The sequence below is a fragment of the Melanerpes formicivorus genome, unplaced genomic scaffold, assembly GCF_026170545.1.
Source record: "Melanerpes formicivorus ecotype bairdi unplaced genomic scaffold, bMelFor1.0.p_v2 SCAF_46, whole genome shotgun sequence".
NCBI classification, from domain to species: domain Eukaryota; kingdom Metazoa; phylum Chordata; class Aves; order Piciformes; family Picidae; genus Melanerpes; species Melanerpes formicivorus.
This window is the reverse complement of record NW_027142398.1, coordinates 5,411,075-5,431,822: the sequence shown is the minus strand read 5'-3', so window position 1 is coordinate 5,431,822 and position 20,748 is coordinate 5,411,075. Positions and strand designations below refer to the sequence as shown.

Sequence of the window (20,748 nt, the reverse complement as noted above, 5' to 3'; positions counted from 1 at the left end):
TCTGGGGCAGCCACGTTACTGTACTGGCAGGCACAGAAAGGCCTCTGTCAGGCAGTGAGAAACATGAAAAAGAAACACTTTGTGTGGGGGGAGAGCAAAGGCTGAGAGCTCAGGATAGCAGTTTGCAATCTCCTCGCGAGCCGCAGCTGGGCCCTGTGCTTTTCATGCCTGCTGCCAGTGACTGTTTGCAGAGGGGACCCCTCTGTGACTGGGGGCTCTGTACCCCATGCAGTGAAGACCCCAAATCCCAGGTAACTGGGGCTGGGTTTAAAGAGAGCTGCTGGGAAGTCTGACCCTGGTTTATTGCAGGGGTCCACCAGCACACTTGGGTTTTGGTCTTAGTTTTTTGGGGAGCAAATGAGGGGGAGGAGAAAGGCCGTGGCAGGATTACTGGAGAGCTGCCACATCCCCTGGCTCCCAGTTCACATGGCCCTTGGAGTTTTCCCTCTTGCCTTTCACAAGTCTTGACCCAGATCCTGAGCCAGGACTCTCTGCTTCAGGGAAAGGGCAAAGAACTAACTGGAGCCCAGAGCACCACTAAATACCCAAGAACACTTAATTAACTAATCATACAGAGGTGCTGGCCCTCAGAGATGTCACTCCTGTGCCAGCCTGGCCACCCAGAGGGGCCTTAATCATCTATGGCCAGCATCTGTGTCCCTCTTGGTCCTCCACAGCCTCATCCCACAGTTGGGGTCTGAGTTATTCCCATGTCTCTTTTCCATAGCTGAAATCAAAACCTTGCATTGATTGCTGCAGGGCCATGGATGTGCAGGGAAGGAGGTCTGCAGGCTAGGGGCTCCAAAACCTTTATTGCTTGTTGGTTTCTGCTAACATCTAGGTGACCTCGGTGACCAGCCACCACCTTCCGGGAGTGCAGGAGGCAGTCAAGGACTCCCCGGCCTTTCTTGGGCACTGCTCAGCCTGCCAGGGCACCCCTGGCAGCACCCAGGCCACGTCAGGTGATGCAGAAGTGTTGCTGCTGGAAACCAAGGGGGAACTGAGGCCCTGGCCCATGCTGTCCAGACCCACCAGTGGAATTCTTTTTAGGCAGTGTGGAAACCAGAGACTGGGGAGTGGCGTCCTCGTTGCACAGCTATGCAGGCAAAAGGAGGAGGCCTTGCGGCCTTCAGCCCCGGGCTGGGCTGTCTGAGCCTCCAGGCACATCGTGGCTGCAGCCCTTCCCCAAAGGAACAGGAGCATCTCTGCCTTGCATGTAGTCACCTCTGGGCTCCATGCTGGTGCCCACTTGTCCCCAGCCAGAGGGCACTGTGTGTGCCCAAAGGGATGTGCTGGGTCCCAGCAGTCCCTGCTGCGCTCTGCCATCCTGCCAGGCTAGTTGGTCGGCTCTGCAGCCTTGGTGTCCACATCTGGAGATGGTGGCACGCTGCTGTCCCCACCATTGCTCATATTTTCCTTGCTGCTGTCCTTGGGGTCACTGCCTTTATCCTCCACCTTCTCCTTGAGCCTGAGGGAGGAATCTTGTCGGGAGAGAAGGGGCTGGTAGCCAGCAAAGCCTCCTCCGCTCACCATGCGCTTGTCTGGGGACAGACAGAGAAGAGAGTTGTTTCCCTGGGGTCCCAGCTCTGTCCTGGCTCTCCTTGTCAGAGGCATTGGGGTATCTTTTCTGAAATGTAGGTGGGATTCAAGCCCCTGGGTACCCCAGAGCAGGGAAGATGGGTGGGAGAGGTAGGTAAGAGAGGTTGTGGAGTCTCCTCTGGAGAGCTTCCAATCCCCCTTGGCCATTGTGATCCTGGGCAAGGTGTGGGTGCCCTGCTTTAGTAGCGGGGCTGGCCTGGGTGATCTCAAGAGGTCCCTTCCAACCCCTCCATGCTGGGATTCTATAAGCCCAGGCCCCAGTGTGAGCATGCTGCAGAGGGGCAGGGAGGGTGGGGTGGCTGCTGCCCTACCTCCTGGCCCGATGGGGTGCATCAGGCGGTTCATCTGCACGTTCCAGTGCTTGACATTGGTGCTGGCCTGGCGCAGCTTCCGCTGGGCTGCCTGCGAGGGGCAGAGGGGTGAGCTGGCGGTCCCACAGCCCCCGGCTGCAGGCAGGAGCCTCCTCCCCTGCACTGGAGGCTTCCCCTGCGGTGGAGACTCAGCTCATCCTCCTCTAGCTCTTCTACTCCTCCTCCAGTCCTCCCCCTGCACACACTGACACTGCTGACACTGATCTGCATACTGACACTGTGCCCCCAGGGCAGGACACCCCTGTCCCATCCCCCCCCAGGGCAGGACACCCCTGTCCCATCCCCCCCCAGGGCAGGACACCCCTGTCCCATCCCCCCCCAGGGCAGGACACCCCTGTCCCCCACCATGCCTGTGAATTGCACAGCTCAGAAACTCCCCAAGACAAGGCCATCTTGGTCCACAAGCTGCAGGGTCCTCCCCAATATGGAGGTGACCGAGAGGGCTGGGAAGTCCCCTGAGGCTTGCAGGGTGAAGGATGTGGCACCACCATGAGACTCACCATGACATCTTGGTCCACCCTCTGTCTGTTCACTCTCACTTCTTCCAGCTGCTTCTGTGCCTCTTCCAGACACTTGTTCTTGTTCTCCATCTCCTGCTTGAGGACTTGCTTCTCCTGCTGAGTTTTGATGATATATTCCTCTTGCTCCTCCTTCAGCTTCATCAGCTGCTTCAGCTTCTCCTCTTCCTCAGCCAGTAGCCTGTCCACAAAAAGCAAGGTGAGGATGACCCCCTGCCACTCCATTCACCAGCTTCCCCCATCCCTGCCAGCAGACTGAGCACGCTCCAGTCCAATCTAGGGAGCACTCCACTGTCCTGGGGGGTATATCCCCATGTCCCACCACTGCCTTGGGCATGGGGCTGCTCACAGAGGAGCAGCAGGGATGCCCTGGTCCTACCTGGCCTGGGCATATCTCACGGCCTCCTCGTCCTGCCGCGCCTTCACCTCCTGCTGCAGGGCCTCCTGCAGCCGCTGCTGCATGGCCTCCAGCTCCAGGATGCGTCTGCGCTGCCGCTCGGCCTCCGCCTCCTTCAGGACCATCTCTGCCTGCATGGAGGCACGAGCCTGCGCCGGGGAGAGGACCCAGCAGCATGGGTGCCTGGTAGGGTCACCACCACCATCCCCAGGGCCCCCTTTCCCCCTCATGCCCGAGCGTACAGGGCCAGATGTCTCCCACAGCTGGGAGAGCCTGTGGAGAGCACTCCAGAGGAGGCTGTTTCCCTGCTCAGAAATGGGCTCCCTGTTCATCTCAGCACCAGCACTCACCTCTTACCTGCCCACCACCTTCTTACCCTCCAGAGCAGGTTGTCCTCATCTCCTGCTCCTCAAGTACCTCACACGTCTGTGGTGACCCCTCCCATGCCTCATGCTCAGCTCACAGCCCCCAGGAGCCCAGAGGTGATGGGTAGCAGCAGCATGGTTACAAGAGCAGGTCCTGCTCCTAAAAGCTCCTCCAAACCCCTTTGGGCTGCCATGGGCAATGGAAGGGCTTCCCCATGAGCCCTGCAGTTACCCAGCCCAGGGCACCCACCCCGTGAGGGAAGCAGTCCTGCAGCATGACACAGGGCAAGGACACTCCCACCTGCTCAGCCTCCCGCAGCTGGATCTCCAGGGTCCTCTGCATCTCCTCATGCTGCTGCCTGCGCCGCTGCTCCTCCTCCTGCAGGAGTATCTCTGCCTGCCGTTGGGCTTCCTTGAGCAGCTCCAGCTCCTGCAGCTTCCTCTCCTTCTCCTCCTGCAGCTGCTTGAGCCGCTGCGTCTCCTCCTCCTTGGCTGCCTTGCGCTGCTCCCGCTGCTCCCGCTGCTCCCGGCGCTTCTGCTTCAGGTCTTTGTGCAGGGACCTTTTGCCCTCGGCCTGAAGCCGGATGGCCGTCTGGATGGCTGGGGAGGGAGGGAGCCGGTCAGCGGGACACGGCGGGGGGAGGGGGACCTGGGACGGGGCACAAGGCAGGCACAGACCGAGCGTCCACTCCTGGCGCTGCCGCGTGTCGGAGGCGCTCATCTCGTAGGTGCGGGCCGGGGTCCGCACGCAGAACAGGCACCGCTTGCCGTCGCGGTCGGGCAGCACCTGCGGGGACAGGACAGCGACGGCGTCACCGCTGTGCCCCGCCTCGCCCCCCACCCGCTGACGTCCCCCATGCCAAGGGGTGCCAGGAGCTCTATTCTTGGGTTCTCCTTCCTGTCCCTGAGCTGAGCGTGGCCCAGGCCGCACCTCCACGCAGCAATGCTTGTCCAAGGCGATGCTGCCCTTCTCCTCCCTCCGCTCCTCGCTGGCGTAGTAGGACAGGACGCTGGGCTTCAGCGTGAACCACCGCTCCGACCAGCTCCTCCTCAGCTGGCCCTTCTTCCAGAGGTAGCCCTGCACCCGAGAGACAGGGGGATCAGAACTGGGATGGGGTTTGTGCCCCAGGACGCCTGGGCCTCCTGTGCCTCCTTGCCTGTTTGAGCACATCCTTGATGACCTCCTGGTACACCTCCTCCACAGCCATGCTGACAGCCTCTTGCTCGATGCCCCGCAGGAACCGGCCCGAGTTCACCATGTCCAGGAACTGCCAGACTGTCAGCCCTCCCTGCCCCTGTGGCTCCTGGCACAGGTAATCTTCCAGCTCACAGGGGTTCAGCTCCACATTCATGGCTGTGCAGATCTTCTTCAGCAGGTATTCCACCTGTGGGGATGAGGAACTCAGATCACAGCCACCTCCACCCCACTGACCATTCTGGAGAGCCCAAGACCAGACTTCTTTCTAGCCTGGAGGTGCAGGACTCTTATCCCAGAGGTATCACCCCTTGTGCCAGTTGATGGTCATGGCCAAGGTGGTCAAAGGAGCAGGCAGGCTCAGGAGGTTGTCAGTGATTTAGATCTTGACCACAGCTGGGAGGTTGTTCCTTGGAATCACACTGCTGAGATGTTTTGGCTGGTTTGCAGGAGTCAAGTGCCTGAGGGAGGGCAGAGCAGCACTGCCAGAAAGGTGACTCCAGCCATGGCCCTAACCTCTGCACTGCTGCTTTCCACCTGACATCAGCTGTGAAAGAGCAGGAGTGAGAGGCCTCCCAGAGGAGATGAAACTGTCAGTAAATGTCTTTTTAAAAAGACTGAGGTGGTTGCAGGTGTCAGGAAGACTTCCTTCAGCTTAGGTTTTGCTGCCACTTCTCCTCTACCCATGAAGTGAGGCCCACTTCAGGTGGGTGACTGCAGAGAGGAGAACCACAGCAGCTGGATTTTTTCAACAGGCAAAGGGCAGGAATTATTTCAGGGCATCTCTCTCTTTTTGTGTTTTCTAAGCTCAGCCTCGTGAGCCCAAAGCTGATTCAGTCTGCCATGGGCTGGGGAACAGGAAGCAGCCCTCTGGGGAGCAGGAAGTGCGGTCACCCTCCTCCAGCTGCAGCCCTGGGCTGCTGCTCTGGCTCTGCCTTTTTTGGGCTTTTTTCTTTGGCTTTTCTGCTGATCTCAAGAGGTTTGGTGGGGCAGAAGCAGGCAGCAGCTGCCCCCCAAGATGAACAATTCCTGGTGAGGCTGTTCTTGGCTGCTGAGCTTGTCCCTCCTCCCCAGATCTGCTCACCTCCTCCTGGGGGTTTGAGCTGAGAACCTCCCCCTCCAAATACAGGGTGGAATGTGGGGATTTGGAGATTACTGCCAGAGGCTTTGCTGGGCAGCTGGGGCAGCCTGGCTCTTGCCTCTCTGGGTCACAGAATCTCCCACTGGTTTGGGTTGGGAGGGACACCCCCAACTACAGTGGGTTGGGCTGCTCAGAGACCCAAACAACCTGACCTGAAACGGTGCCCGGGTGCTGAGCGGGAGGTGAGTATCTGCTAGCAGTGGGCACAGGGAGGGACAGCTGGGTCTGCTCTGCCACTGCCTTCATGGTGACATGGGCTGAGAGCAGCACAAAGGGAGACAGCCTTGTCCAGCCTGAGGAGCAGCCTCCCATTGTGCCAGACTTTCATGGGGGGTTGTCATCTCTCTTCCTGACAGAAATCAGGAGTCCTCCAACACCATACTCTACTCAATCCTTGGGTGTGAGGTGGAAGGGCTTGAGGCAAATGACCAGCCCCAGGAGGAACTGAGCTGCAGCTGCTCCTTGGTTGGAGCTCTGAGAACTGGCATGTTCATTTCACAGCAGGCAAGAGCTTGTTGGCATCAGCTTGAGCCATGGAAGGGCACCGTGGACCAGGCCAAACCACATCCTCTGAGACACCTCTGTGTGAGAGGCATCAGCATTTTGGAGGGGCCCTCCCAGCTGCCCCCACCTCTCCCTGGGCAGCAGGAGTAGCTGTAGGCATAGTGGGGAGTGCCCAGGGCAGACAGGCCTCTCTGCCACCCCTGGGCTGCTCTCTGTCACACCCCAGAGGCACCGCATCTTGCAGGATGTGGTGGGCCCTGCCAGGAAGTGATAGCAGAATGTGTCATACCCACGTGGGGCCCTGCCACCACGAAGAGCCCTGGAAGGAAGGGGATGACAGGCAGGGAGAGGCAGGTCCTACCTCATCTGGCACCATGACCAGAGGGTATTTGTCTTCAGACAGAAAGTTGAAGAGACACCAGAGCTTGAAGGCATCTTGGTGGGACACGACACTGTTGCCGTTCCGGTCAGCCTTGTAATTCTTCTTGGCTGTCAGCGTCCAGCAGAGCTCATCGAAGTGCTCCTTGACAAAAGCTCCTTCCTCCACCTGTGGGCAGGAGTTGGGGGTGAGCCTGGTGCTGCAGGACTATGGAGGGGAGGTTGGGGGGAAGAAACTCTCACAGCTGAAATCTCCTTTCCTAGCCAGTGAGAAGCACAAGGTCATTGACCCACGATACCACTGCACATGTCCCCAGCACAGGTCCCTTAGCAAGGTGTCCTGGCTAGCAGAGAAGATGCTACAGGATCACTGCAGCACTCAGCACTGTGGCATGGCTATGGTGGCTCAGCCATGGCCTAACAGAGTCTGCAGCACCAGCAGGAGCCTTGTGGTGAAGCACACACAGCACTGCTTGATGCCCTCCCAGGTGCCTCCATGGCTCTGGGTTGTTCTTGTTATCCCAGCTGACCATAAAGAGGAGCTGGGGCTCAGTGAGGAGAAGCCATGGCCCATGGGCAGGCAGCAGTAGGAGGGAGGGAGGAAGGTCACTTCCATCACACTCAGCCCTGCTGTCTATGAGCTTCTGTGGCCACTTGCTGGGTACTCAATTTTAGTGCAGCATTGGTGAACTGTGATGGGGACCAAGAGAACCTGGCTGCATCTGACTGCTCCATCCCAGCTACCTGAGCAAGCATGAGGGCAAGCCTCAGCCTGCAGCAGCAGAGCTGGAGCAGAACCTCTGGGTGGTGGAAAGCTGAGTGCCCCTCTTACTAGGAAAAGCCACTTCCCATTTCAGGCTGCCTCTGGGATTTTATTAGCCATGGTGAAACCAGGAGGAGAAGGTTTAAAAGTAATTTTTGACCCAGCTTTTCCCAACAGAGGTTGGACCAGATGATCCTTGAGGTCCTCTCCAACATGCTGTTCTGTGATTAACCACATGGGAAACTGGAATGGTTTTGGCTGCTCTGTGATGGAGAGGTTGGGCTGGGCTGAGCTGACCTAGGGCAGCTGCCTGACCTAGGCAGATGGAGCTGGGCAAGGCTCTGCCCTCCCTTGCTGTGGACCAGACCCTGGCAGTTGAGATCAGCATCCCTGGACCAGGCTGGGCAGCTCCTGAACAGCTCAGGACAAGGCAAGATCAACACAGAGACCACCAGGGAACACAATGTGCTGTGGGGAGCATGGCTCAGCCCTGGGGAAGCAACAGGGGAGGGAAGAGTTACTGCAGCCAGCTCCAGGCCCTCCTTCCAGCACACAGTGGAGGAAAGCTCTGGGCCAGTTTTCTTCTCCTCACTGCCTGGAGGAAACAAGCACCCAGCCAGCAAGCCTTGTTGTGACCACCAAAAGTGCCTCTGAGCCACGTGGGAAGTAGGAAGAAGGCTCCTGCCCCAGCACCTCCTCCTCCTGCTCTTTGCCAGATGAGGTCACCCCTCCGATTTGAGCAGAGGTGGAGAGGACAAAGGGGCTGGTTTCTCTCCCTGAGCCCTTCAGGACACGTGGGCTGAGATGCTCCCCTGCACCCAGCCCTGATGGCAGGGGCTGGCATCAGTCCTGTCATGGAGATGCTGAGTGTGAACATCCTCACCTGCTCTGCCTTCACAGAATCACAGAACCTCAGCTGGGCTGCACTGGATGAGACCTTCAAAGTCCATCCAGTCCCTGCAGCTAGAGCAGGTGGCTCAGAGTCCCAGACACCCTACCCTGGAACGGTTCCAGGGATGGGACATCCACCACTTCTCTGGGCAATCGGGGCCAGGCTCTCACCATCCTCAGTGCTCCCCAACTTTCTTCACCCTTTTTCCACCCATCGAGACGCAGGATCTCCAGAAGCAGAGGGCAGTGAGCTGTTGTGCTCCCCTGGGATGCTGAGGGGCCTCCACCTGAGATGCAGCAGGTCTGGGTGGGTGTCCCAGGGCTCACCTTGTCCAGGATGTACTTGTTGAGGTAGGGCATGTAGCCCTGGCTGGACACCGGCCCGTCGTCATCGTCGCGGAAATGCTCCTCCAGCGCCACGGGGTCGTGGGGGATGCACAGCACTGTGTACAGGTTGTGGGACAGCACCTGGCCGAGCACAAGGCATGGGGAGAAAGTGAATGACTGAGCTCCAACTCTGCCCCAACACATCCCCATGGTGCCACCCACCCACCTCAGGACTGGGCCCCCCTGCAGCCACAGCGCTGAGGTGAGGTCTAGGTTTGGGAGAGGGGTGGCAGAATCCTCCTGAGTGTGAACCTCAGCACCATTCAAAATGGGAAGAAATTGTTGGTTTGGGGCTTTTTAATTTGCTTTATTGGCACGTGGGGAACTTCTTGCTGTTGCTTTTCCCAAGGGCTGGTACTAACATTCCAGTTTTGGTCTAGAGAAGATGCTGAGCCACCCCAAGCCCTGCTGTTGGGCAGCTTTCCTCAGCAACCTCTTGAGCTGACAGCTCCCAGCCTGGACGTGGTAGTTTTGGGCCAGTGGCACAGCAAGATGCAAAGATGAAAAAATGAAAGATTTATAGGACACTGGAAAGAAGTTTAGTCTGGAATGGGAGCAGACAGTGCAGATCTGTTGACACCATCTCCAGAAGCAGGTTGTGAGCAGCTTGCCAAGGTTCCAAGAGAAGATGGTGTGCAGGGCTGGAAATCTCCTCCCAGCAGGAGAGGAGCTGCTGGAGGCCATGCAGCTGAAGACAGTTCTTGCTCAACCAGATTTTCTCTCTCTTTTCCACTCTCTGGACCGATGTTATCAGCAGGGCTCCACCCTGTGCACCAGCACCCAGCAGCTGTAGCCCGGAGCACTGCTGCTACAGCTGCACCTTTCAGGGGCCACACTGGAGTGGAGAGGGATGGGAACAGCCTGGGCATCCTCCCAGGTAGCAAACAAATCTGTCAGGATGGATTAAAAGTTTGGGAATCGCTCGCTGTTCCCCGTTTCCAACATGGGGCCTTGGCCTCATCCCTGGCAGCTGCTCTTGCAGCACCCCAAAAAGCCCTGGAAGGTCTTTTGTGTGCCCCTGGCTACGGACAGCACTCTGAGCCCTTCCATCCTCCTGGAGTGGTCACCTACAAAATGGAAGTAGGGCAGGGTAGGGAGCAAAGCCCTGGGCAGGCTGAGGGTGGATGCATTGAGCTGGGGCTGCCCCAGCCCCACAGGAGAGGAGAGGTGGAAGGCCCCCACCAGGCTCTGAAAGGAGGGGAAGGTGATGGAGGAGAAGGGAAGGGACGCTCTGCGAGTGGGTTGGTGACACAGTCGTTCCCCTGCAGCATGCAGGGCATGGCTGGGGGGGGACAGAGGTCTGCCTGATACTCCCAAGCACCCCAAATCCTTCCTAGCACCAGCCCTGATGCTATTCTCCACCCTCTGCTCTCCTGCCCCACCTCACCCCTCACTCCCACCCCTGCCGACCCAGCCAGAGCCAAGGGTGGAATATTTAAGGTGCCTGGAGAATGCAGCTCCTCTTCTTCTGCCCCGTGGGTGATGCCTGGGGCAATGCCAGGGCTGGGGCTGCCCTTTTGGGATGGAGCCTGGCTCCCTGTGTTAAACAAATCCTTCTGGCCTCGGGGAGCAGCAGCAGGGGACTGAGGCTTCTGAAAGCGCACAGAGAGTGTTGCTGCTGCCTTGGTTTCCCTCTGTACAAGCAGACCTGTCCTGCTAAAACAACCAAAGCTTCTGTGGAGTTGGGGATGCAGGAAATCCTTTCCCAGGGGATCCCCAGCACCAGAAGCCTTTGCCAGCAGTGAGGGTCCCTTGAGCTGCCCACACAGCTGCCTCACCATCCACCAGCCAGCATCTGTAGAGCTGGGGAGTGGCTCCCCGAGCCTGGCCAGGGAAGCTGTGATGGCATGGAGAGGACAAACACTCCTCCAGGAGCAGGGCTGCTGTGTACCCGCACTGGGGACAGGCCTCCCTGACCTCTCTCCGCGTAGCACTCGCCCACCAGTCTGTCCTTCCTTCCTGTGCAGCTCCACACCTATACTCACGTGCCCAGAACTCAACTGCTTCAACCCAACAGCTTCCCACAGCTTCCCCGCCATGCTCTGAAGTGCTGTTGAATCTACCTGGGCAGCTGCCTGGAGAGAGCCTGGGGGAGTGAAGCTCCCAGCAAAGTCCCTCCCAGCTCCTGGGGCTGCTTTTGTTTCTGTAGGTGCAAATGCTGTGAGCATCAACATTTCTCCCACCCTTCTTCAAGACCCTTCTTGCCTGGGTGAGGGAGCAGAGCACAACCCAGGAGAAGTTTGGAGAGGGCAAGGCCACTGTGGCTTTAACACTTCACTGCTCAAGCTGGTGAGATCCTGGATCTCTTCTCTCTGGACCAGCAGAATTGGCTTGCACAGGCTGAGGCAAACCTGAGCCAAAGTCTGGCAGCAATGAGTGATGGAAATGAGCTGGCCTCAGCCTCAAGTCACCCAGAGCTGTGCTGCAGCACACAAGGGCGCAGCCCAACCCATCCCCTCACCCAGCGCAGGTGGTAAAGCAGCAAGGGGTGAATCTCCTTCCCCCTCCAAAATGTCATCCTGGGCAAAGCCACTGAAGAGACTCTGTCCCCAGCAGCCCCACAGCCTCTGCACGGGGGGCTGCAGGTCCTGGTCCCCCCTGCACGCTCTCTAGGGAATCGCTGTGGCCTCAGCGCTGAGCGCTGCGCCGCTCACAGCAGCACTGCTGGGGCAGGGCTCCAGACACAGAGCCTGGGTGCAGGGGATGCTGTGAGGGGAGCACAGAACCTCCCTGGGGATTAGTGAGGGGAATGAGGCCCTGGTCTGCTTTGGGATTTTCCCTAATTCCCTCAGGTATTCCTGCAGGGCTGAGCAGGCAGCGTGGCTCGCAGGGCGCTCGTGCAGGGACTTGCTGGGCCAGGCTGTCGGCTGCAGCTGAGCAGGAGGAACCTGGCTTCACTGCTCCTCCTCTGGGCCTCTGCCAACAGCCCCCTTCATTTTGGGGCAAAGCATGCCCCCACTGCCAAGCCCAGCTCCATCCCTGCAGGCTGTCCTGGGGGAAGCCCTATAAAACAGAGGCAATAAAGAGGTTTCTGCAGGGCATTTCACAACTTCTCTTGTAGCCTGGCAGCAGCTGTCAAGTTCTGATGCAACCCCTCCCTGTGCTTTGCATGTTTCTAGCTCAGGTCTTGCAGCCCCCTGCTCCAACCTGCAGTTTCAACCCCAGCAGCAGCCAAAGAACCAAAACAAGAAAACAAAAGAGAAGCCTTCTGGTTTGCAAAGAGATTAAAAAGAAAACCCACCCCAAATCAGTAAGTTATTGGCAAAGCTGAGGCAGAGCCTGGTGGAGTCCATCTGACTCCATCCTGGAGGCAAACAGAAAGGTTTTTAAGCCACAAAGGTTCTGACAAAGGGCTGAAGCCTGCTGCAGAGGTGCTCTTGGGGGGTGGGGGAGCAGAGTGAAGCTCTCTGTTATTTCTGCCCAGACCACTGAGGAGTTCTGTTTAAAACTGGTCAGCCCCTACCCCACGACCTGCTGGCTGTGCCGGAAGCACCAACGTGGGTGCCCCGACAAGCAGGAGCATAGGAAGCTGAGTTTGGGCTGCTGGTTGGAGATTAAAAAGTACAAGAGACTGAAAACACTCCAAAATCAGGATTCCCCTAATTATCAGCTAGAAAATATGCTTCAGCACGAACTGCCCCAACCTGTTTTTAAGAGGGAGATGAGGCAGAGCCAGAGAACTTCACCAAAAGCAGCGTCGAGGTGACAGCAGGGTCTCATTAATCCTAACATCTAACAATTCCTCCATAGAAACCCGGGGGGGTGAAAAAGCATCCCTGGAGCCACTCTGCACACCACCTCCCCACCTGCCAGCCCCAGGCTGGGGCCACCCCAACCCCTCTGAGGACTCACCTTGAGCTGGGATTTGGAGACCTTGCCGCTCTTCTCCACGTCCAGGGCGGTGAACGCATACCAGATGGACTTGAGCAGCTCTGCTCGCAGGTCCATGGCGACAGGAGGCGGCGGCGGCAGAGGCGGCTCCGTCGAGGCCGAGGATCCGGTTCCAGGAAGCCGCCTGCCCCGGCGGCCGGGGACGCGCGAAGCAGCAGCGCCATCTGCTTGGGCACATCGCGGCCCCACGGGACACAGCCCTGGGCTTCTCCCTCCCCACGGACAGAGCGTGGAGGACAATGCAGGGCTCCCAGGGAGGGATTTGGAAGCCTCTCATTCAGCTCAGAAATCCAAAGCTCTCTTCTGCAGAGGAAAGTCCCCTCCCTGCCTCAAGCTGCAGCTTCCACTTCAGAGATTTTAACGATGGGAACTCGAGTTGTGCCTTTTGGGAGGGCTCCAACCCTGCAAGGCAGGTGAGCAGACATCTAGCCCCCTGCAGCTCCCCTGGGTTCTGCCTGTCCATGCCTCCCTGTGCAGCATGGGACAGGTCAGCAACCCGAGCAGGAAGGCATTCACATCAGCAGTGCCACCCTGCCCTCCTCCAGGGGGCTAAGACTGGTCCCACCACTGGCAAACCTCAGTGCTGAACAGAGCAAAAAAGGGAGATGGCACACAAGGTGCTTTGCAGGGTGAAGGCAGCACTGCCCAAAGGGAAGGAGCAATTGCCACCTGCCCTTTTAACTCTGTGCTCAGGGAGGACTCTTCTGTGCCACTCTCATGCCTGCCACAGGAAATGAGTTCCCATCACCTCTGTTTAATGTCACCTCATTTTGGAGGTGGCTGTTGGGTCACGGTGGCATTGCTCTCAATAATCCCCACCCTCCTCTGCCAAACATCTCCAGAAGCACTGTCTCATAGCTCAAAGGAAAATCCTGTCCAACTGCTCCCACAGGAAACAGGCTCTGCTTGGGCTTCACGGTTGGCACAAACACAGCACGCAGCTTACTGGCCGTGTCTGCAGGCTTCTGATCTCTCAGACAACTGTGAGAGAGCCCACAGCTCAGACAACACTTCCAGCATCTGCCTACACCACCAGCAGATTTGCCTTCTTGTCAGACTGCTAAAATCTTCTCAGGAAATCACATGCTCTGTGTCCTTGCTCACTCGGCCTGAAAACCACAGGCAAGGAATTAAAACCACCTGCACCTAGTGGACTTGTTAAGGCTGACAAAGGAGCCTGACAGGTGGAACACAGACAGTTGTAGCTACATCTGGACCTGAGCAAAGCCTTTGACACTGTCCCACACCACATCCTGGTCTCCAAACTGGTGACACATGGGTTTGATGGGTGGACCACTAGATGGATAAGGAACTGGCTTGATGGCCGCACCCAAAGAGTGGCTGTCCATGGGTCCATGTCCCAGTGGAGGCCAGGGACAAGCAGAGTCCCTCAGGGATCAGTCCTGGGACCTGTCTTGTTCAACATCTTTGTGGGGGACATGGACAGTGGCATTGAGTGCACCCTCAGCAAGTTTGCTGATGACACCAAGCTGTGTGGTGCAGCAGACACGCTGGAGGGAAGGGAGGCCATCCAGAGGGACCTTGACAGGCTGGAGAGGTGGGCACAGGCCAACCTCATGAAGTTCAATAAGAGCAAGTGCAGGGTCCTGCATCTGGGTCGAGGCAATCCCAGGCACAAATACAGGCTGGGCAGTGACTGGCTGGAGGATAGCCCTGAGGAGAGAGACTTGGGGGTGCTGGTGGACAAAAAGCTCAACATGAGCTCTCAGTGTGCACTTGCAGCCCGCAAAGCCAATCAGATCCTGGGCTGCATCAGGAGAAGTGTGGCTAGCAGGTCGAGGGAGGTGATCCTCCCCCTCTACTCAGCCCTGGTGAGACCCCACCTGGAGTACTGTGTCCAGTTCTGGAGCCCCTATTACAAAAGGGATGTGGAGGTGCTGGAACGTGTCCAGAGAAGGGCCACGAGGATGATCAGAGGGCTGGAGCACCTCTCCTATGAGGACAGACTGAAGGAGTTGGGGCTGTACAGTCTGCAGAAGAGAAGGCTCCGAGGAGACCTAATTGTCGCCTTCCAGTATCTGAAGGGGGCCTACAGGAAGGCTGGGGAAGGACTTCTCAGGATCTCAGGTAGTGATAGGACTAGGGGGAATGGAATGAAGCTGGAGGTGGGGAGATTCAGGCTGGATGTGAGGAGGAGGTTCTTCACCATGAGAGTGGTGAAACCCTGGAATGGGTTGTCCAGGGAGGTGGTCGAGGCCCTGTCCCTGGGGGTGTTTAAGAGCAGGCTGGATGAGGCTCTGTCCAGCCTGATCTAGTGTGGGGTGTCCCTGCCCATGGCAGGGGGGTTGGAACTAGATGATCCTTGTGGTCCCTTCCAACCCTGAATGAAACTATGAAACTATCTAAAAGTAAAGAGGGCCTCACCTTTCTGAACCGTCACCTAATGGACACAAGCTGTGGGCCCATCTTCAGGCTCAATGACTTGCCCTTCAATCAGCTTTTCACCTGAAAGGGTTAATAAAAAGCTGTGAACACTGCCTGCAGAGGCCAGTTCTCTGCTCCCAGGAGCTGTCCCCTTTGCTGCATCTTCTCAAGGAAACCATTCCCACAAAAGACAGCAAAACTGTTGCATAGAAGCTGTCATTTGTCAAGCTTTCCTCTGAAGAGCCATGGAGGCACTTCCCAGAAATGCTGGAGCCTCCCGTTCCCAGGCAGGATTCAGGACAAAGAACCCCAGTCAGGGCTTGTTTAGCAGCTGCCCTGCACAGCCCTGTAAGCCAAGAAGCACAAAGGATGATGAGTGCTAAGTGGTTTGGATCTAATGTAGAAAGCAACGAGACAAACTCAGCTGGGAGCTTTTCATGGTGTCAGCAAGGCCCTAGATTTATTTCCTTCTACTCTGTTGGAGGACCAGCACTTGGGAAAAAATACAAGACCTAAAGTGTTGCTGCTCCCTTTGATAGGCTGTGAAGACACTTCACACAGCTCTGGGTAGCCTTGTGATACTGTTTCAGTGACCCAATTGTTTGATGCAACGAGGACGCTGCTCTATCCCCCCTGCAGGTGAGGATTCCAAGGTGCATGTCTGGAGGGTCACAGAATGCAGTGGGTTTCAACAGTCCCATTCCACACATGATAAACTTGTAATCACTGAATCATGAGAGTTGGAAAAGATCTCCAAGATCATGCAGTCCAACCCTTAACCCAGCACTGCCAGGTCACCACCAAACCATGTCCCTCAGCACCGCATCTCCAGTGCTTTGAAAACCTTTCAGGGATGGAGACTCCACCACTGCCCTGGGCAGCCTGGGCCAGGCTAAACCACTCTGTGTGTGTACCATTCCCACACCTAGGGCTGACAGAGCTAGCAATCTGTTCCACAGCCACAGAGGAGATAAAAGCTTCTCAGGCCTCCTGACAGCCTGCTTTTAGAGATAGTGCAAATGACACTATCAAGCCCTTCCCATCCTCTACATGACCTGCAGGAAAAGTTTCTGATTACTTCAAAGTCTGAAGCTACAGGCAGAAGGTGTCCTGTGCTGCAAGAGTCAGGGGCTGGATGATAAGCTTTATCCCTGGAAGCATCCTCATTCTCTCCTCCCTTTCCTAATTCCCAGGCTTCTGAGGAACAGAATTACAGACTGCAACCAGACCCTCATGAAAATATCTCACCAGAGGCACACTGCCAACAGACTAGCCTTGAAAACAGCTGCAGGGGATTCTTCATGAGTCATCTCTGAGACAGCCTAGTATTTTATCATTTTAATTTCCAGGTATAAGTCTGACCACTGCCCATCCCTGCAGCGCCCAGGGGTGCAGCCACACTCTGTGTGATGCTTAGTGCCCTCTACCCTAAATGCTTCTGACACCTGACAGGCAGCTGCTGCAGACTGGCTGCTTTTAGGGCTGACACCTCCTGGGAAGCACGGCAGCTCACTTCCCAGCAAAGGCTCCATCCTAGCATGGCCCCTTTGAGCTGCGACGGCTGCCGTGCAAACCGCTACCAGCGCTGCTGGCGGAGCCGCGCCCCTGCAAGGGATGGGGCAGGCGAGCAGGAAGGGCAGATGGAGGTGCGATGTGAAGCCGCTCAAGAGATGGCAAGGCAAGGCAAGGCAAGGCCTGGCACCATAGATACCCTGGGGATGGCCGGGAGACATGGCGGCTGCTGGCTATAGGGGTGACGGCAGCAACTCGCTGAGCCTCGGCTGCCCCTCGGCCGCCATCTCCGCCCCCTCTCAGGCCTCCTCCCGCACCCACCGGAGGTAACCCGAAGGGGCCGAGCGCGCCGCATGAGCGCCATGCACCGGGACCCGACCCCTGCCCTCTCCGCCCCGCAACCCGCATAACTCCGGAGCTCACCGCCGCGCCTCAGCCGCACGCATGCCGTCATCCAGGTTCCGGGGCTCGGCTCACGCGAGCCACGAGGCGGCCAATGCGCGCGGGCAGAGCTGCCAGCGCCTGCGCACCGCAGACACCGAGGGCGGAGGCACGGCTTTCGCTTAGCGGCCTGGCGCTGTAAGCCCTTCCGCAGCCGGAGTAAGCTTAACAAGGATAGCTTATAGCACCGAAACCTAAGAGCAGGAACCTGCTCCAGCAGCAGAGCGTTGTGCTCTGACAGCCTTTCATGCAGGGGCTGCTGAGGGTCGGGGTTCCTGGGGTGTGTACCTTCATCACTGCGCTGCGAAGCTATGGAGGGGCTCCTGGTTTGGTAGACTGAGACAGCAGGCAAAGAGACCAGAGCTGGTCGTTTACCAGCAAAGGAGATGCAGACGTGAGGGGAGCCGAGAGGGGGGGAAGCCGGTAGGGCCCTCCACACCACGGTCCGCCACGCTCAATACGGTGCTCGCCGTGCCACAGTCCGTCACTCCCAACATGGCCGCTATACAGTGCCGCGCCGCGCCACTCTCAATATGGCGGCCGGACAGTGTCATACACTGCCGCTTTCAACACGTCACCGTCTCCAAGTCTTGCGAGATTTCGCGTCTATTTATAATGCATGGGCAAGTAGCCCCGCCTTTCTGTCACGGCCAGCCGGCGCCATGAGGTGAGTTAGCGCCCGGCGGCCATCCGCCGCCATCCTTGCACATTCGGCAACTGCGGGGCGATCCGGGCGGCTGGCAGAGTGCGGGCAGCGGGGGCCGATCTTTGGGGCTGCAGAACGGGAGCTTGGATGGGCCAGTGTGGGCTGAGGGGCTTTGTCCCGGAGGCCTGCAGGAGGCCCAGGCCGGCTCAGCCCTGAGCCCGCCTTGTCTTTGCTCCCCGCAGCAGCAAGGTCTCCCGCGACACACTGTACGAGGCGGTGAAGGAGGTGCTGCAGGGCAGCAAGACCAAGAAGCGCAAGTACGATCCTGTGCCATGGCGGCACCGGGCGCAGGACAGGCCGCGGCGCTTGGCCGGGGCCTCGCTGACCCCCAGCCCAGCTGGGCCCTCACCCGCGCCGCTTCTCTCTCCAATGTCTCAGATTTGTGGAGACGGTGGAGCTGCAGATCAGCCTGAAGAACTACGACCCGCAGAAGGACAAGCGCTTCTCCGGCACCGTCAGGTTCGCCATGCTCTAGCTCCCACCCAGCCTTCGGGCCGCGCCCCCGCCGGCCGGCACGGCACGGGGCCCGGCGCCGAACCGCTCGGGTAGTTCAGACCGCCCCGGCTGAGCGGGCGTGGCTGGACGGACCCCTACCCTGGGTCTTAAAACATGAGGGGAGGTGGGGCAGCCTCTGTGCTGTCCCCACCGACCTGCTGGAGAAGGCAGGTTAGAAGCTGCGGAGGAAGATGCCCAGCAGCTGTGGTAAGGTACCTCTGTGGAGGGTCCCACTGGAAGCGTGTGGTGCTGGTGGTTCATAGTCATTTGAATCTTCTGTCCCCAGGCTGAAGTCAACTCCACGGCCCAAGTTCTCAGTCTGCTTGCTGGGGGACCAGCAGCACTGTGATGAGGCCAAAGCAGTTGACATCCCTCACATGGACATAGAGGCTCTGAAGAAACTCAACAAAAACAAGAAGCTGGTGAAGAAGCTGGGTGAGTGGTGGCACCGGTCGCCCCGGATGACTCGGGAGGGATGGTTTTCCCTGTGCTCGGATTTCCATGACTTTGCTAATTGCAGGAATAAAAAGCTGGCCAAAGTCAGCCTGAATCTGTCTAGAAACTGTCCAGAACAGCAAATAAGCTGTCAGGAGTGAAGGTCTGACAGATCAGTTCTCCAGGAGTGGGGCTGATACTCTTCTCCAGGAAAAGAAGGACACAGGAGAACTGCCTCCCTCAGAGTTTCATTGTTAGCTGTTGTTCCTTACTTTGCTGGTTGGGGAGCAGCTAAAGCTGAGTTGAGGTTTGGACTTCACCCTCAGGATTTAAATTGAGAGTGTCACAGTATGGAGCTGTGTTTTGGGGGGTAGGGTGGGGGGCTGGCCACAGTGACAGGAATGATTCCTAGTAGAATTGAGTGAAAGCACCTCCAGGTCAGCCTGGCAGGGCTCTGGGAATATCAAAAGCCTGAGGGAAGTGGGGCACCTCAGTCTTGGATGAGCTGATGGTCCCAGCCTCGGTGTAGCAGCCAAGTCCATGCTCAGCCCTGACGGTTCCTCACCCCCATGCTTCTCCCAGCCAAGAAGTACGATGCCTTCCTGGCTTCCGAGTCCCTGATCAAGCAGATTCCTCGAATCCTGGGCCCGGGTCTGAACAAAGCTGGCAAGTTCCCTTCTCTGCTCACTCACAACGAGAACCTGGTGGCCAAGGTGGATGAGGTCAAATCTACCATCAAATTCCAGATGAAGAAGGTAAAGCTGTGCCTTTGCCCTCTAGAGCAGCACCCTGCTGAGGGCTCCTCGTGGCTGCTGTCGCTTGCCCGTGGCTGTGTTCTGCAGGCTGGGCTGTAGGTGTCCCTGGAGCATCTCCCCTGAAGTGCTGCTGGTGACAGTTCCCTCTGCAGGGAGGGGAGCACCGAGCTGTCACCCGGAGTGGAGGCCTTTATCTGGCTGAAAGATCTGGGAGCAGACTATTAGGAGATGATCTTGATGTGTCAGTGCTAAGCACGACCAGTGCTGATTGATGCTTTTTGTAGTAAGGGGGTGCCAGTGGCAGGGTGGGGCACAGGCAGGCATGTCCCCAGCTTGAGGAGGGGGTTGTGCTTTGCCAAAGAAGAGCCCAGGAGTTAACTCTCCAAGTGAACTCTGGAGCAGCTCTTGAGACCCTCCCGGACTAAACCAGCCCCATTCAGTCTGGTGTCGGAATGGGACCTGTGGGTGTTACTGAGCACTGACAGCTCTGGGTGGCTGAGGTGTGGGCCTGGGGACACAACTGGGAGGAAAGGGCCAGTGTCATGCTTTGCAGAGGCTCTAGCAGCTGAAATGCTCAGCTCAGGCTGTCCTGATCCTTGGCCTGGCAGCTTGCCTGCAAGTCCCTTTTGTCTTTGCCCTGTGGGGAGCAGCTCTCAGAAGCTCCTTGTCTTCTCTGTCTTTTGTGTGTGGAGAGGAAGGGCTGGTGGCTGGTGAAAGTGAAGCTGCTGCCATGCTTAGGGGTGAGGTTTGGAGCTCAGGGTCAGTCCAGCAGCTCAATGGGGTTAAAGCAGGGTCTGCTCCACACCACACAGCTCCGAGCTGTCTGCGGTGCTCCTGCTGCCCCAAGCTGTCCGGTGCTTAAAGGAGCTGATAGGAAAGCTGGGAACAGACTTCTGAGCAGGGCCTGTAGTGGCAGGAGAAGGGGTGATGGTCTGAAACTCAGAGAGATTCAGACCTGGGGCGTGAAAATTACTGTGCTGAGGGTGATGAGACCCTGTTCCCAGAGAGGTGGGAGATGTCCCATCCCTGGAACCATTGCAGGCCAGGTCATTTGGGGCTCTGAGCATCCTGTTCTAGCTGCAGATGTCACTGCTGGCTGCAGGGGCTTGGACTGGATGGGCTTTAAAGGTCCTTTCCAACCCAAACCAGTCTTGGGTAAGTCACCTTTGTGCTCTGAGCAAGCTGGACCTTTCCAAGTTGTTGTTCAGAGTCGACATTCAGATGCCACCAGATACAGTCATGAGAGCCACATGCCAAATACCTTGAGCTCAGTGGCAACCCTGCCCCATGGATGAGCTGGAGAAGCCCTGTCCAGCTGGCAGGAGATCATTGGATGCCCTGAAGAGTTCAGAGCAGCACCGAGCTCTTCTGGCAGTGACTGCTGTGCCTGAGTGACCCTGGTGTCCGTGTCCCCAGGTGCTGTGCCTGGCTGTGGCTGTTGGCCACGTGAAGATGACAGAGGATGAGCTGGTCTACAATATCCACCTGGCCATCAACTTCCTGGTGTCCTTGCTGAAGAAGAACTGGCAGAATGTTCGTGCTCTGTACATCAAGAGCACCATGGGCAAGCCCCAGCGCCTCTACTGAGGGGGCAGCAATAAACTTTTAGGACACCTACA

The 20,748-nt window shown here is 57.7% G+C and overlaps 2 protein-coding genes across 5 annotated transcripts; one reads left to right on the top strand and one right to left on the bottom strand.

Moving 5' to 3' along the window:
* Positions 1 to 793: 793 nt before the first annotated feature.
* Positions 794 to 17,213, bottom strand: DEF6 (DEF6 guanine nucleotide exchange factor). 4 transcript variants are annotated; one of them, XM_068159852.1, is made up of 12 exons: positions 16,721 to 17,213; positions 12,362 to 12,802; positions 8,450 to 8,590; positions 6,452 to 6,637; positions 4,408 to 4,635; positions 4,182 to 4,328; positions 3,929 to 4,037; positions 3,552 to 3,850; positions 2,868 to 3,034; positions 2,471 to 2,669; positions 1,911 to 2,001; positions 794 to 1,541 (listed from the first exon to the last, which is right to left on the bottom strand). In XM_068159852.1, exons 2-12 carry the CDS (start codon positions 12,455 to 12,457, stop codon positions 1,336 to 1,338), a joined length of 1,869 nt encoding a protein of 622 aa, XP_068015953.1. In that variant the 5' UTR covers positions 12,458 to 12,802; positions 16,721 to 17,213; the 3' UTR covers positions 794 to 1,335. The 4 variants fall into 4 exon arrangements, with proteins under 4 accessions (XP_068015953.1, XP_068015955.1, XP_068015952.1 ...); XM_068159854.1 differs by having other exon boundaries at positions 17,027 to 17,213; XM_068159851.1 differs by lacking the exon at positions 16,721 to 17,213 and adding an exon at positions 14,786 to 16,476.
* Positions 17,214 to 17,261: 48 nt separating this feature from the next.
* RPL10A (ribosomal protein L10a) lies at positions 17,262 to 20,748 on the top strand. The gene is made up of 6 exons (XM_068159855.1): positions 17,262 to 17,405; positions 17,627 to 17,701; positions 17,823 to 17,903; positions 18,226 to 18,374; positions 18,957 to 19,129; positions 20,546 to 20,748. The coding sequence occupies exons 1-6, from the start codon at positions 17,272 to 17,274 to the stop codon at positions 20,714 to 20,716; spliced, it is 783 nt and encodes a 260-aa protein (XP_068015956.1). The 5' UTR covers positions 17,262 to 17,271; the 3' UTR covers positions 20,717 to 20,748.

Excerpts from the sequence above, each read along its gene's own strand:
- DEF6 (XM_068159852.1), bottom strand. The coding sequence starts at position 12,457 with ATGGACCTGCGAGCAGAGCTGCTCAAGTCCATCTGGTATGCGTTCACC. Across the intron at positions 6,638-8,449 it reads ACAAGTACATCCTGGACAAG|GTGGAGGAAGGAGCTTTTGT; the intron begins GTGAGCCCTGGG and ends TCCTGCCCACAG. Across the intron at positions 4,636-6,451 it reads TGGTCATGGTGCCAGATGAG|GTGGAATACCTGCTGAAGAA; the intron begins GTAGGACCTGCC and ends TCATCCCCACAG.
- RPL10A (XM_068159855.1), top strand. The coding sequence starts at position 17,272 with ATGGCGGCCGGACAGTGTCATACACTGCCGCTTTCAACACGTCACCGT. Across the intron at positions 17,406-17,626 it reads CGGCCAGCCGGCGCCATGAG|CAGCAAGGTCTCCCGCGACA; the intron begins GTGAGTTAGCGC and ends TGCTCCCCGCAG. Across the intron at positions 18,375-18,956 it reads GAAGCTGGTGAAGAAGCTGG|CCAAGAAGTACGATGCCTTC; the intron begins GTGAGTGGTGGC and ends TGCTTCTCCCAG.